Source organism: Alligator mississippiensis, chromosome 16, assembly GCF_030867095.1.
Source record: "Alligator mississippiensis isolate rAllMis1 chromosome 16, rAllMis1, whole genome shotgun sequence".
NCBI classification, from domain to species: domain Eukaryota; kingdom Metazoa; phylum Chordata; order Crocodylia; family Alligatoridae; genus Alligator; species Alligator mississippiensis.
The window spans coordinates 10379576-10394898 of NC_081839.1; the positions used below are offsets into that span (position 1 = coordinate 10379576).

At 47.8% G+C, this 15323-nt stretch overlaps 1 protein-coding gene across 2 annotated transcripts in view; it reads left to right on the forward strand.

The window, feature by feature from the left end:
- The window catches only part of TIMM44 (translocase of inner mitochondrial membrane 44), a 58521-nt gene extending 54812 nt beyond the window's left edge, over positions 1-3709 (forward strand). For both annotated transcript variants that reach the window (XM_006275428.4, XM_019491218.2), the window contains exon 13: positions 2488-3709. In XM_006275428.4, the coding sequence (XP_006275490.1) occupies positions 2488-2607 (120 nt within the window). In that variant the 3' untranslated portion in view covers positions 2608-3709. The remainder of the gene's footprint in view (positions 1-2487) is intronic.
- Positions 3710-15323: the final 11614 nt, after the last annotated feature.

Genomic DNA, 15323 nt, shown 5'->3' on the forward strand with positions numbered 1-15323 from the left:
GTGTCCGGGCAGACGCTAAGCAGGTTGTCTTTGAAACGCTGCTCAAGAGAACGTGGGTTTATGATGCACAGCACTTTGGTAACCAGCTAAAGCAGATTCTTCTGACTGCTGTAATACAGAGCCTCCCCCTCATATTTCCATGCCTATATTATAATCGACAAGCGTTCACACATTAGATTAGATTAAAAACAAATTACCTAAGTACACATCTGGGAGATCAGCCAACACAAACTATCTGATCTCTTGATTACATTTCCTTTTTCAGAGGGAGAGGTTAGCCTCTCCATGGTCGACACTGAAGCTGACTTTCTGCTCTGAGCTCAGTCCCCACCAAGAGCCCTTTTCTTCACTGGAATTAATCCAGTTCACTTAAAATCTGCCAGGATAGAATTTCTCTGGAAATGAGTTCAGAAAATCAGGATCTCATTTTTTGGCTTGTCATAACTCAAGCTGTTGATCTTAGTTGGGATTGTTGAGCCTGCCTTCGCTGTGGGGGTGTGTTGACAGAAGCTGTTCTCAGCTAAATTATTCTGCTGCTATAAATGACTTACAGTTACATTCCCAGATAAAAAAATAGAATATTAGGATGGAGTTAATGTTGTTTCATGTATTTTAGTATTTGTGGTCCCAGCTTAAACTGAAATCCTTACAAATCGTATTTGATTTGAGACTACAAGTACTACAGTGCACTAATCATGATGACATGGCATCGCTGCAGGGCAAAGAAAATTGTTTGGATCCCTACCTGTATGTCCATTTTCAGACTGCACATGCTTGAATGTTTGTACTTCAAGTAAAAGCATTTATTTTTAATTGGTTATAAATTGTCTCTAATTTGCCTTGGAGTAAGTGAGTATAACTAGTGCATATCCAAGCAAATAATGTGCTTTCCATGGTCAGATGGGTCCTGGATGTTTAAGGACAAATTATGTTAATATTTAGAAGAGAAGCTAAGTTGTTTGCTGGTTGTGCTGAGTAGTGAATACCCAGTCTGTTATGTCCCATCTGTTCTTGAGACGGGTTTGAGATTGTCTGATTCAGGCTACGACTGGTGCCATATCTCAATTTTGTCTGTTCAGCCATAAGTATGGGAGTTTCTTTCTGGAGCCAGTCAGATGCATTTCCTGTCTTTTTTCTTCATCTGAGTAAACAGGGTTAGTTCTTTTCTGTATTGTCACTTTTAGACTGTCCCTGCAGTGTAAGCGAACCTAGCAGATGTTGTATTGAATCAGAGCTGGCCTGGTCTCCTGTCTGTATTCGGTGGGAGCCTGCACAACTGTGGAGCTGTCTTCCTTTCCCTCTCCTGTGCATGTCTCCAGGCAGTCTCACCGGGTGGCCCCACAGGCTTGCTAGATGCATTCAAGGTCTGTGGACACCAGCTGGAGTTCTCTGCTTGCGGTCCTGCCTCGATACCATAGTTATTAACCTTTTGATCAGCACTCCTGTTCCTGTTTTATCATCCTTTGTCCCAAGACTTTTGTGGTTATACATTTAGCAGCCTCCCTCCCTCCAGCGTATAACAAATAGGACTGTTTCTTACCATGCCTACAGTTTCACAGGAAGTTGTGAAAAGCCCTGTCATGGGTGATTATACGTTAAACTGCTTTGGGGGAGATCTCTCCTAAACCCAGACAGTTAAGCTGCTGAAGATGCGAACAAAAAAACCACGCTTTAGCGGAAGAAGCAGCTCGTTAATTCGACCCGGCTCTGCAGCATCTGTATAGATCGCACGCTTCAGTGGGGCTTTTTGATGCTTTTATCTAATAGCTGATTCAATCAGCTATTAGGTAAAAGTGCCAAACAAGCCCTGCTGAAGTGTGCCATCTATACAGACATTGGGCGAGCCAAGTAAAAGTAACGTAATGCCTCTTCTTAGCATGCGCTGGGCTCGGCGCGGGGGTGCGCTGACTTAAAAATAAAGCGCCATTTTTTTTTTATGTCTGTAAGCAGCCTTAGTGACTCACTTAAGCTCTAAAGCATGAACATTCATTTCCTTTGCACATTTATGTCATGTCTAATGTAACTGGCTGTTCCCATCATCTGTATGAATGGACTGCAGCCTGGTAACCATTGGTGCAGGACCCTTTATATTCAAAACACTAAACAGATGGTGTCAACAAGGGCTTTAAAAATATAGCGCTTTACAGATGATTTACTGTTAACTGCCTGTTCTTTTGTTTCCTAGGTGGAAGCTAAACCACTGTAACACTAAACCTGAATGAAATTTTAGCTGTACTATACTGTTCTAGGAGCAGACAGATGGAACTGTTATGTTAGCTTTATTTAATGCACACCTCTCTGTTTTTTGTCTCCTCCTCTTTAAGCTGTTTACCGTGGCATCTGTCCACAGCCAGAGCAAGGAAAAAATTAAGACTAGAGCAGAAGTTATAAAGAAAATCAGTGTATAGCTGGCCATCTAGCCCACCTACTCTGTTATGTTGCCTGTGATGTGTAGTTTCAGTTCTGACAAGTGAATTTTTGTTTCAGGACAAAGTGCTGCGGATGCTGTATGTGTGGGCGCTCTGCAGAGACCAGGATGAGCTCAACCCGTATGCTGCCTGGAGGTTGTTGGACATTTCATCATCTAGCACAGAACAGATCCTCTGAGAAGAATTCCATCCAACTGCTTCCTATACCTCTGCCTCACGAAAATGCCATCTCTGAACTCGTACCAATCTACACCATAATGAGAGAACTGCGTGAAATAGCCTAGATTGGTTCCTTTTCAGAAGAGGAGGCTATTAGGTGTGACACCATTTTACTGATTCCTGTTGTGAACTGCCTGGGTCTGACATGGCTGTAGCCATTACACTATAAGAATGTGTACCATACATATAACCATGAATGATATAAGACACTAGCAGCTGCTGTTGCTTCCTTTTTTTAATTTCAGCTGGGGGAGGCTAATCTTTCTTTCTGGTGTTCCCTAGTGCTTCCTGATTACCTGGTGAGGGTAGGTGTTGGATGTTAGCAGTGGGAAAGAAGGTATAGTTTGCAGAATCTGCATCTACAGAAACAAAGAGAGCCTCCCAAGCTCCCTGACAGGCTCTTGCAGCGCTTTCAGGGATTTACCAGTGCCAGCTGATATACACTTCTTTTACTAGGTTGCACCGATAAGCCTTCTGTTGCTGCAGGGTCGTGCACTTTACTAAACCAGCCAAGCCAGTATCCAGCCCTGCCAGCAGCAGTGAGCCTGGTTTCCAGTGATGTTATACATTTCCCCTCCAATACATGTGGATCCCACAGCTTGGCAGGAAGAGCCTTGATAGTTGCAGTGTTTCTATTCATTACATCGACAAAAATTCTCTGGAGGTCACGTGACATTTGGTGCTGAACACATCTATCTGAATGGCGTGCAAGTGGACAGCAGCAGTTACCTGCTGGGAGCTCTAGCTGCATTGGAGACATGGGCAGAGCTTTGGAACACTGGCCAGAAGTAAGAGGAACGGGCAGAAAAAGCTGGCATCTGCTGTGGATTTAGCAACAAAGTGCAAAAATTTGGTACGTCACTGTCCCCTTCAGCTGACCGAAGGAGAGATGACCTACTCTGGACTTATTAAGGGAGCACTCTCTTCATCCAAGTAGAGATTTATGCTGCAGTAAAAGGGAGCACCTGGCATCCTACCAGAGCATGGGGGGCAGCTGCAGAGTTGCTGGCACACCCCAAGCTGACCGGTTCTGGGCTAATAAAGGTTCCTTTTGAGAGGTTGTTTTCATGTGTTCTTCAGCTGCCTCTTTCAAAAGTTTGGAAATTCTTGCAAAAGCATAACTGTGTGTGGGAAGAGAACAACTGTCTTAAACTGGAAAATGAAAGGACTGAGCTGTGGGTTTTCAACTTGTCAGTGAATACACAACCAGGGGAAAGAGCAGTTTTTGCTCTGTAATTAAGTAATTGTTGGTTCTTCCTCCTGCAGATGTCCAGATCACTTTTTTAGTCAGTCTAAATGGAATTAAATATCTAGCTCAATGGCCAGTATTATTTCTGGAGCAGCTGTCTCAGTTCTGAGTGCTGCTGCATAAAGTAAGTGCAGTGACACCCACTGAGCTCCTCACAAGGGTTGTACAAACCCTCTCTGGCTGGCTACCAGGCTAGGCTTTCTCACTCTCAGGGCAAGAGGATGTGTGGGCTTCATAGCCCTTGTACACACTCTCTGTTCAGCCAGTTCCACCCTGGGTGCTGTCACCAGTGGAATAATTTTAGCTTTTTTTAATTGAATGTCATTAATTTATGTACTGGTGCCTGAACTCTGAACAAATAAATTCCACAATGCAGAGCACAGTGATGGAATGGTGAGTCCCTGTGTTTGACCAGCTCCAGCACGGGAGGGTAGATGTTTGGCTTGGGGCTTGTCCATTGAAATAGGTTACTGGAAGGATTTTTTTTCATCAGCAAGCTAATAACATATGCCCTTTGCACAGAGACTGAGTCTTTAAACAACCAGAACCACCTTGAAATGAATGTGACACTGACATTGCGTGTTTGAGATGTTACTACAGTGGAGTCAGTGCTACACTGCCATGGCTATGCAGTAAGTCAGAGCTCCCCAAAAATCAGAATCAACTTCCCTCATTTCCTGAGAAACTGAATTTGGACAATCAGCAGTCCATGCAGGAGACCACAGGACCCTGTTCTGCACAGAGCATACATTTAATACCTTCCATCCTTTGCTTTCTCTGGGGTATTTCTGGGAAACACTAGTCAACATTATTTTTTAAAATACCCCAATATGAAAGGCGCTAAACTTAAGTTTTTAAAATAGTTATTTCCACTTCCCTCAGGCAGCTGCAGTGACCCAACTTGAGCTGGGTTGTAGCAACTGTTCACTCTTATGTTGGTTTTGTGCCATTTAGTTGGCAAAACTAAATTCAGTGTCTGAATTGGAGATTAACACCCCCCCAAAAAAAACAAACGAAAAATACCCAAGGCCTCAGCATGGTGCTAGACAAACAAGCTTCCTCCCAGGTGAGAGGCAAAGTGGATGTTCTTATTTTTGTAGCCATTGGACGCCACATCTGAACACTTGCAGTGGGTGTGCATGTATGCTCCTTAGGTACATAACAGCATGTGGGTTACTTGGCCAAGCCCTGCTTGGACTTGTAATTGCAGAAACTGAGCATATAAAATGGCTTGTAGCCAATGCAATTAATTAAAACAACACCAAAAGGACAGCTAACAAGTCTGCTGTGAGTGAAGTTGGCTTGGGGATCTGTCTGTCATGACCAGGCTAGGCTCTATGCAAACTAATCCTAAATTCCCTGCTTGGTCTGACCACTGAACTGTTGGAAGGACTCCTGCTGTGGGAGTGAGCTGCCCATCAAGCAAGGGCTTGGAGATGGGGTGCCCTTTCTGTGGCGTTTTTGGTGGTGGTATTTATATTTCCTCCTAGGGGAGCATGCCTCTCCGTTGCCCTGACTCGCAAGGAGTTATCCAGTGGTTTGCTTTCCCTGCTGTTAGAAGATGCTTGTGTCTAAGTGGCTGATAACAAGAAAACAGTTATTTGAGGATGAGATACCAGCAATGAATAATCATCAAACCGAAAACTTCCGGGCTTATGCTCACCTTATCCTGTCAGCTGAAGGCCTGGGCAAGCAACTGAGTCTGCAGTCTGGACCAGTGGATCCCAAACTGGGGGCATGGTAGTAGGTCTGTGGCTTCTACCACATATCCTCATAGTGTTTACAATTGAAAGTATGATGATAAGGGTGCAGTGCGAACCGGGAGAAATCTGGAGGCTTGCCAGTGTTCTTGCCCAAAAAGGGAATGCAGTGCATACAGTGTATCTAAATTTCAGCAAGGCTTTTGAGAAAGCCCCATGTGACCTTCTCATAAGCAAATTGGTGAAATGTGGATTAGACAAAATGATCACAAGGTGGGTTGACAAATAACCACAAGCAAAGGGTAATTATAAATGGATCCATATCAGAATGGCTGGAGGTTTTGAGTGGAGTCCCACAGGTTCATCCTGGACCCAGTGCTATTCAATGTATTTATTTACAATTTGGATGCTGGCATAAAGAGCACCTGGAGCAAATTTGCAGATGGTGCAAAACTGGGAAGGACTGCAAAAACCTGGGAGAACAGGAGTGCAATTCAGAAGGAATTTGGCAGGTTGAAAAGCTGGACTGCAGCCAACAGGATGAAGTTTAATGCTGGCATGCGTGGTGTTACCCCCCGGGAAGAATAATCAAAAACATATGCAAAATGTGTGACACATGGTTGGATGGCAGTACCATGTAGAAGGATGTAGAAGTCTTGGTAGATCACAGGCTTGATATGAGCCTGCAGCATAATGCAGCTGCACAAAAGGCGAACGTGGTTTTGGGCTGCACCAATAGAAGCACTAGATATAAGAGGTGATGTTTGCCTCTGTATTTGGCACTAATTAGGCCACATCTAGAGTCTTGTGCGCAGTTTTTGGCTCCAAATTTTTAAAAAGCTGTGGAGAAGGTCCATGTGCAGGTGACAAAATGATAAAGGGCTTGGAAGGGAAGACATATGAGGAGAGGTTGAAGGAAAAGCTTGCAGAAAAGGTGCTTAAGGTAGTACATAACAGCAGTCTCCAAATATCTGAAGAGCTGCCATAAAGAAGAGGGAGAACACATTTTCTCTCGCTGTGGAGCGCAGAACAGGGATCAATGGCTCAAAGTTGCAGCAAAGCAGGTTTAGGTTGAAGAAGTGTTTTCTGATGCCCACTATAAGAGCAGCGAGGCAGACAAATAGACTGCCTGGGGAAACTGGAATTTCGATCACTGCAGGTGTTCAAGAAGAGGTTGTATAAGCATTGGTCCAGGATGATCTAGTATATATGCCTGTGTTATGCTATAGGTTTTTTATATGCTTTTGGGGTTTGCCTTCCTCATAAGTAGTGGGTGTTACCTGCAGCCAAGACTGGGGATTTTGACCCAGGTGTGCCAGTGTACCTACTAGAATTAAAACCTAGAGGTTTATGATTACAGCGTCTTGTCCCTCTGCTCAGGATCAGACAAACTACCACATTTGGGGTCAGGAACAAATTTTACCCCGTGGTCATATTGGTATGGATTGTGAGGGCTTTTGTCTTTCTTTAGTGGGAAGCGTGACTGCTGTTGTCCCCCTACTTTACCTGTGGCCAATTAGGAGGGTATGTGCTCTGTAGTTGTGTGACAAGGTTGATCGTGTAGTTTTAGTAATAGGTTAGACAACGATGGGCATGGGATGGTTTGAATGAGGATTCACAGAAGAAGGGTCCTCGTGAGATCAGCCCCCCCTTTTCTGGGCAGGAAAGATTGCTGAGGTCAAATAAGGAGTTTATAACCATTGCTCCCGGTGGAAGAACAATCCTCCAGAGGTCCCTTCCAGCCCTGCTTTTCTATGATTGTACGGATGCAATCTGCTAAGCCTGTGAGCAGTCAATCTGGGTGCTCTCAGTGCCTCAATGCCGTGACCATGCCCAGGCTTTGGGCCACACCTGCAGCTGGTTTCACCTGCTTTTCACCCTCTCTGAATAAGTAGCATGTCCAAGTTTTGGGGTTATGACAGTGGTTCCCAACCTTGGGGTCGCAATGATAAAAAATAAAATTGTGCACTCCTGGGGAGGGAGGTGTGGGGGGCCTGTGCCCCCCAGATTTGTGCATGGGGTGGGGATGGATGCGGACTCTCTGCTGTGGGCTCAAGGCTCTCTGCCCTCCCCTGAGGTCTCTGGCAGTGGGGCAGGGAGGCTCGGTGGCGCTGCTGGAAGCCCCATGCTGCCAATGTGAGGTGCCCCCTGCCCACCTGGCAGCAGCGAGGGGCACAACTCCATGCAGGCAAGGAGTGCCTCAGCATGGTGGCTCAGCCGGCATGGGGCTCTCCCCACCTGCCCTGCTGCCTGTGGGGAAGAGGGGTACGAGCCAGGATCTGCGCTCTGCTCCGGCTGTTGCTGCCTCCCATGGGTGGCAGCCGGGGCTCGGGTGCTGCTGGAGGAGGGCAGGGAGTAGGGCTGTGCGAAACAGCACCGTTTTTGTTTCAACTTCCATTTCACTGTTTCAACGGGACAGTGTTTCATTTCAAGTTTCATTTAATTTTGAAACCACTGTTCCATTTCATTTAATCTAAACTGTTTCGCTGTTTCGATGCTGTTTCGACGTTTCGCCCATAGGCTATAATGGGGAAGCATGAAACTGCCTATAACTTTATCATTTTTTGGCAGATTTAATGAAAGCAGCAAGGATGGTAGACCCTTCTGTGGGTATGACGCCTGCCAAGGTTCAAGGAGATAGGTGGAGGGGTTTCTGGGAAACTGCACCGCAAAGTCCTGAAAGCAAAACTCGTGTCACTTGTAAATGCAAAGGCACAGGGGGTTGAAAACTGCAGGTATGCTATCCCCTGCTGAGGCCACAAAGCCTGCCAAGTTTCAAGGAGATAGGTACAGGGGTTTCTGGGAACCTGCAACTCAAGCTGCTGACAAGCAAAACTTGTGACGTGACTGTGTGCGTGTTAAGGCGCAGTGGGGTGAAAATGGCAGGCATGCTAGGCCCTGCTGAGGCCAAGGAGCCTGCCAGCTTTCAAGGAGATAGTAGCAGGGGGTTTTGGGAAACTGCACCTCAGGCTGCTGGCAGGCAAAGCTCATAACATGGGTGACACTGCGTGTGTGTTAAGGTGTGCGCTTACTGGCGCTGGCGCCTCTACACAACACGGTAGCGTGTCCCAATGTGGTCTCCACCTCCCCTACAGCCTCAGTCCAGTCCACCACTTTAAATAACAACAGGTAATAACTTAGTAAGCGGCACAGTAGCATCAGCAGCACCTCCGGCAGCCAAACAGTCACAGTCAATGTCAGAGCAGTCCTTCCCCCCTCTCCCTCCTCCCTCTCTGTACTTTCTGCTTCCCTGCAGGCAAGCCCAGCTTCAGCTTCAAAACTTGAAACATTTGGAAAGCTTCAAAATGTTTCGACTGCCCTTCTTTTGTTTTGAGACTTTTGAAGCCCTTTGTTTCATTTCGATTTTGCTGTTTCGAGCTCGAAACGAATCGAAACAGCGTTGAAACAAAACAGTTGGTGAAATTTCACACAGCCCTAGCAGGGAGCTGGGCCCTGGCCCTGGTCCTGTAGCCCTGGCAGGGCTGGGAAGGAGAGGGGGCTGCAGGTTGTGAGTGAGGGGCACCAGCAGCGCTATGGGTGGGGAGTGAGGGGCAGTGGCAGGGCCAGGGGGCTGTGGGTGGAGAATGAGGAGCATCTGTGGGAGCTGGGGGCTGTGGGTTGGGAATGAGGGGCAGGAAATGGGGTCATGCTGAAGAAAAGGTAGGGAAGCACTGGGTTGTGATGTAGCTGTGATGCATGAAAACGTGAGAGGCAAAGATTTTTACGGGCAATATCTTTCATTGGACCAACTGTACAGTACCTGCACTATACTTGTTCCTGGACACTGTCCATGTGCCCCGTCCTGTATCTGTTTCAGCTGAAGGCAAGCCAGCCCTGGGATCCTGACAATGATCTGCCCCCTTCCTTACTATGCAAAGTCCTTGGCTCAGCAAAAAGTCCTTGGCTCCTCAATTTGGGCCAGGCACCAGAGTATTCCCATCATGATCTATTGAATGAGCCGTGTGGGTGAGTCTGTGACGAAGGAGCAGTAATGACTGTGCTTTGCTGTACCCACCTTTGTGTTTCCTCCATGCTACTCCTAGTGCAGGGGTGGAGCTGCCTGTAGAAATTCCCATGGCCATTTCTTCTATTGTCTCCTTAAAATACTCTCCTCTGCCATGGAGGTATTACAGCACTGCCATGCATGGGGAGCCATGGCTATTCCTTAGTCTGGAGATAGAATCATAAAATCATAAATTAGGGTTGGGAGGGACCTCAGGAGGCCACATCTAGTCCAACCTCCTGCTCAAAGCAGGACCATCCCCAACTAGATCATCCCAGCCAAAGCTTTGTCTAGCTGGGTTTTGAAAACCCCCAAAGATGGAGCTTCCACCACCTCTCTGGGTAACCTGTCCCAGTGTTTTACTACCCTCCTAGTGAGAAAATTCTTCCTAATATCTAACCTAAACTTCCCTTGCTGCAACTTGAGCCCATTGCTCCTTGTTCTGTCGTCTTCCCCCACTGAGAACAGTCCAGCTACATCCTCTTTCGAGTCCCCCTTTCAGTTAGTTGAAGGCTGCTATTAAGTCCCTCTCAGTCTCCTCTTCTGTTGGCTTAATTAACCAAGTTCCCTTAATCTGTCCTCAGATCAGAAGAGCTTCACTATTACATGTGCTTCCCATGTCTGCTATAGCTTGGTACTTTCTGTCTTATGTTGGAAGGATTTGGGAGTAAGAGCTGTCTTGATCACATGTGTACACAGTGTCTGTGGTGATGGAGTCCTTCCTGATCCTTCTTTAAGGTCACCTGGTGATACTAACATATAGGTAACAGATGTGCACAGGAGAGTGTTCTTGCTCGGGTGTCTGGGAAGGTTGATTTAACAATGTAAATGTCTCTCAACCATGGATAGAGGATTTCCAGAGCTGGGATGCCAAACTGTGTGAAGAGAATGGGGTATCAAACAGTGTAAACTTCAGGAATTGGGGCCATGACTAAAGTTTGTTATATACAACCTGGGAATAGAGGCAGTACACAGTTTGGCATGAAAGGATGACAACTAATAGAGAGCCTCTAACAAGTGGCAAGATGCAGGGTGTGGAAAGCTGGTGAGAGGTTCTGCAGCGCATGGCACAGCTTGTTCCCCCACTTCCCCGGGTAGACACCCCAGTGCTGAGAGGACAGCAGGGCCTCATTTTAGCGTAGCAGCCTAAGAGTTGAAGGAAACTCTGAAACAAGGAGTATTATTCCCAGAATGCAAAACAAAAGTGACTCTCTAGTTAAGGCAGTGATTAAGCTGCTGTGTCTCCTTTGTGGCTTAGCTGCTGATTCGGAGCCTTTTTTGTTTAGTAAAAAGTTGGTAGGTAGTTGAGGAATCTGAACTGCATATGTGCACTAAAGCTTTGGTTTCCCATGAATATCTGCCAGCAGTGGCGGTATGTGGGAGGTGCATGGGGGTGCACGTGCCCCCCCAAGAACACCAATGCGCTAGTCACTCTGGGGGCACGTGCCCCCCCCAACTAAGGTGGCACCAGTCGCCCATGTCTGCCAGGCTCTCTCGAACAACAAGGCCCAAAGCTCCACAGGAGTAGTTGGCCAATGTTGTTGAGGAAAGGACTCTAGGAAGAAATATTGCAGCTCCTACCTCAGTGGTCTGCAGCCTTCTCTAGCCTGTGGACAAACAATGCTGGGAAGATTTTGCTTCCCCTGTCAATCTGAAGCAATACATTGGTGAAAAACGATATTTCCTGCACCTTGAGGGTCTTGCAAGCCACGGGTTGGGGAGGGGGTGGCACTGTCCTACCCAAGAGTGACCACAGTTAAAATGAAAGGCAAGCCCCCCCATTGGGAAGGAAGCCCATCAAACTGCCCATTGTCCCGGATCACCTGGCTTTAGGCAGGTACGTGTCAGAACGATCTGAAGGGAAGTCAAAGTCCCCGGTGTGCGGGGATCTTCTGGGCTAGCTCCAAGCATACGTCCCTCTGGTCTAGTGTCAAAGGGGCTTGATCTTTCCTTCTGCTGCATGAAAAGCATTTAAAATAACATATGTGAAGTATCAGGTGCTATTTGCTGAGTTTCAGAAGATTTTATGATCCTGTAAGCTAAGAATTAAGAAAGAAGTAATGAATTTTGCTTTGTCCTTTACAGGAGCTCTCCCACTTCTCTTCTCAGCACACTGGCCTGAGTGTACTGAATAGCCTGTTGCATAAATATTCCCTCGCGTTCTTCCTGTGGACACCAGATAGCAGCATGGAGTGCAGTTTCACCTTGCTGACTTGAGGCACAGCACAGACCTAGATACCGCTGTTGCTGTTTGATACCTTACCATGAAAAATGACCTTTAAAAATGTGTCCAGATAATATATTCATGTGTGTTGTAATTTTCCAAGTGTCTAATAGAAAATGTTGATATAAAAACACTCAGTTTTTCTTGAAAAAATTGAAAATTTCTAAATTGTGGGAGAAGCATGCAAAGGAATAATTTGTTTCTTTCTAATTTGGAAGGGAGGGGAGAGGGAGGTGAGAAAAATGCCATTTTCTGACTATCTCTGGTTCCTGTCTCTGTTTCCCAGGCCTCTGTAATGGTTTCCATATCATAAATGTAGTATGCATTATCAACTCTAACACTGAATAAGAACCTTTATTAAAATGAGGAAACAGTACTAATATATGTTCTGCTATGTGCCTCTGCAACCTGTCGTGCTGCTTCCAGAGCCTTCCCCAATGCTCTCCTCTTTCCTGGCTTTCTACTCTGGATTGCAAGTGAGAAACGTCCCTGTCCTGTCAGCTGCAGGGCAAGTTGAGGTGTTTGTCTGAGTTGATTTGGTTCTGCCTAGGCCATGCGGTTTTCTGTCCCTCCCCCAGAGCACTGGGGTTGGAAGGGACCTCAGGGCAGGGTGACAGTCACTGCCCAGCTACACATGTCAATAATGAGAGCACTCCTTCCCCCCATCCTCTCCCTCCCTCCCTTCCCTTACTTTACTTTCTCTTTCCCTGCAGGGAAGCCAAGCCATTGAAGGTGAGCCCAGCTTCCCGGTCGAAACTCGAAACGTTTTGAATTTTTCGAAACGTTTCGACCTGCCCTGCGACCCTGTTTCGAGCCTGCCTGTTCCGTTTCGACTTTGCTGTTTCGAGGTCGAAACGGCTCGAAACGGCATTGAAACAAAACGGGCGGCGAAATTTTGCACAACCCTAGTGACTGTGATGGCCCCTGGTGGCCACCTTAGTCCTGCCCGGCTCCCACTCCAGCCTGTCAGGGTCTCACCCTGCTTTCTTGCCTTGGTGTTAAAGATAATGCTGGGAGGTTGCCCTCAGAGGCTGGTGTGTTCTCTGTGTACTCAGTTCTTCTCTTGGGTCCAACTTGGACCACCTAATTCAGGTTCTGACCCCAATGCCCACAGTCTCTTGGCCTTGGTTGCTCTTGCAGCAGACTTCTAGGCCCACCTGCTCTGGCCTGGCTCCTCAGTCCCAGCCTTCCCTGTAGTCTTGCTCAGTGGACCCCTTGGCCCTGTTTTACTCAGCATCTAGCCCAGCCCACTGGCACCTGTGACCCAAGTGAGGCTGCTTGCACCCTCTGTGCCAGCCCCTTGTGGTCCCTGACCCTGTCTGGGCTGCATGCTGGGTGCCCCTCGGACACCCCTGTGGCTTCCTTACCACCTCAACTAGCCACAGCCAGTCCCCCAGTACTCTGTCAGCTACCAATCCCTCACACCCCTCTTCCGGGTCTCCCAGGGTTCCAGCAAACTTCCACCCAGTAACTGCTTGCTCTTGCCTGGGTTCCTCCTGTTGCAGCCCAGGGCAGCAGGAGCTCAGTTCCCAGTGGGAACCAGGGCCAGACTGACCATCTGGTTGAGGGGCCACGATGGACTCCACCCCTGTTGAGTCATGTGGCCCCCTTCTTGGCCAGGGGTTCCTAATTAGTCCAATACCCATCACACCTGAGGGCAGGCTGGTTTAACAGTTGGCATGCAGCCCTTGCTTTCTCCCCTGCTGTCCTTTAACCTCTTGTGAATCCCTTTGGCTTCATATTGCCCTGCACCTGGCTCCAAACTAGCTTCCTCCTTAATTGTAGCCCTTTGGTGCTGGCTCCCTACCTCTTAAGTAGTAGGGGCTAGGGGTCCCCGCTACATCAAGCCATGCACCCCTCAGGGTTGACTTCCACCAACCACCACCCTCTGGGTCCGACCACGGAGCCAATTCCCCAGCCAGCGGATCATGCTGGACCCAAGGCCGCAGTCGGCCAGTTTTGCCAAAAGGTGATCATGGGATACCAGATCAAAGGCTTTTTTAAAGTCAAGATTTATGACATCAATCTCTTCCCCCTTGTCCAGGTGATAGGTCACCTGGTTGTAAAAGGAAATGAGATTGGTCAAGCACGACCGACCTGCAACAAACCCGTGCTGGCTGTCCCTCAGGGTGTTGTTATTGGCCAGTCCATTTAGAATGGCCTCTTTGATAATTTTTTCTAAGACCTTCCTCAGGATACAGGTCAAGCTGATGGGCCTGTAGTTTGCTGGATCCACTTTCCTCCCTTTCTTGAAGATAGGCACCACATTGGCCTTCTTCCAATCATTGGGCACTTCACTAGAGTACCAGGAGCTCTTGAAGATCTGTGCCAGGGGCTGAGCTATGATGCAGGCCAGCTTCTTGAGTACCCTGGGGTGCAAATTGTAAGGGCTGGCTGACTTGAAGGTATCCAGCCTTTCAAGCTGTTCCTTCACGAGGTCAGCATTGATGGAGAGCAAGGAACCACCCTCCCTTACGTGTCGCTGTCCCATAATGGGTAGGGATGTCCCATGGGACTTGTGAAAGACTGATGCAAAGTACCCATTTAGCAAGTTGGCTTTTTCCTGGGCGTCAGTCATCAGTTCTCCCTTTTGGTTTAGCAGGGGTCCAGTGTTGCCTTTGCTTTTCCTCCAGCTCCCCACATATCTAAAAAAGAACTTTTTATTGCCCTTGATACGTGTAGCCAGTTGGAGTTCCATCGCAGCCTTGGCTGTCCTGGTTCACTTCCTGCAGGTCTGGACCAGTGCAGAGTATTCCTCCTTGGAGGTGGAGCCCATCCTCCATCCTTTGTAGGTCTGTCTTTTTAGATGCAGGAGGACCGCTAGTTCCCTGGAGAGCCAAGGGGGCTGCTGTGCCCTCTTGCTGCCTTTCCTCCGAGATGGAATAGCCTTAGCTTGTGCATCTAGGATCGCTCCCTTGAGGAGCAACCACTCTTCCTGGACACCCCTCCCTTTGGGATCATGGTCCCTTAGGGCCTCACTGACAAGTCTCCTGAGCTTGTCAAAGTCAGCCCTCCTGAAGTTGAGGACCTCTGTACTGCTGACTGACTTGACAGCTTTTCGGTGGATGGTGAAGGTGATCAGCTCGTGGTCGCTGTCACCCAGCTTGCCTTCAATGGTTAGGTCACTGATTAGGTCATCCCTGGTTGCCAGTACCAGGTCAAGCAGCGCTTTGCCTCTTGTTGGCCTGTAGACTTCTTGAGTCAGATAGAGCTCATCCACGCACATGAGGAAGCTTTGCGACCGTTCAGATTTGACTGAGCGCTCTTCCCATGAGATGTCTGGGTAGTTGAAGTCTCCCATGACAAACATGGACTGGGAGCGTGCAGCCTCAGCCAATTCCCTGGCGAACTCCTGGTCAATCTCTTGATTCGGGGAGGGAGGTCTGTAGTAAACTCCCACCTTTGTATCTCCTGTGCCATGTTCCCCACAGATTTTAACCCAGAGGGTCTCTAGTCATCCAGCCTGGGTGCCAATGTCAGCTTGTAGGGATGCATAGCT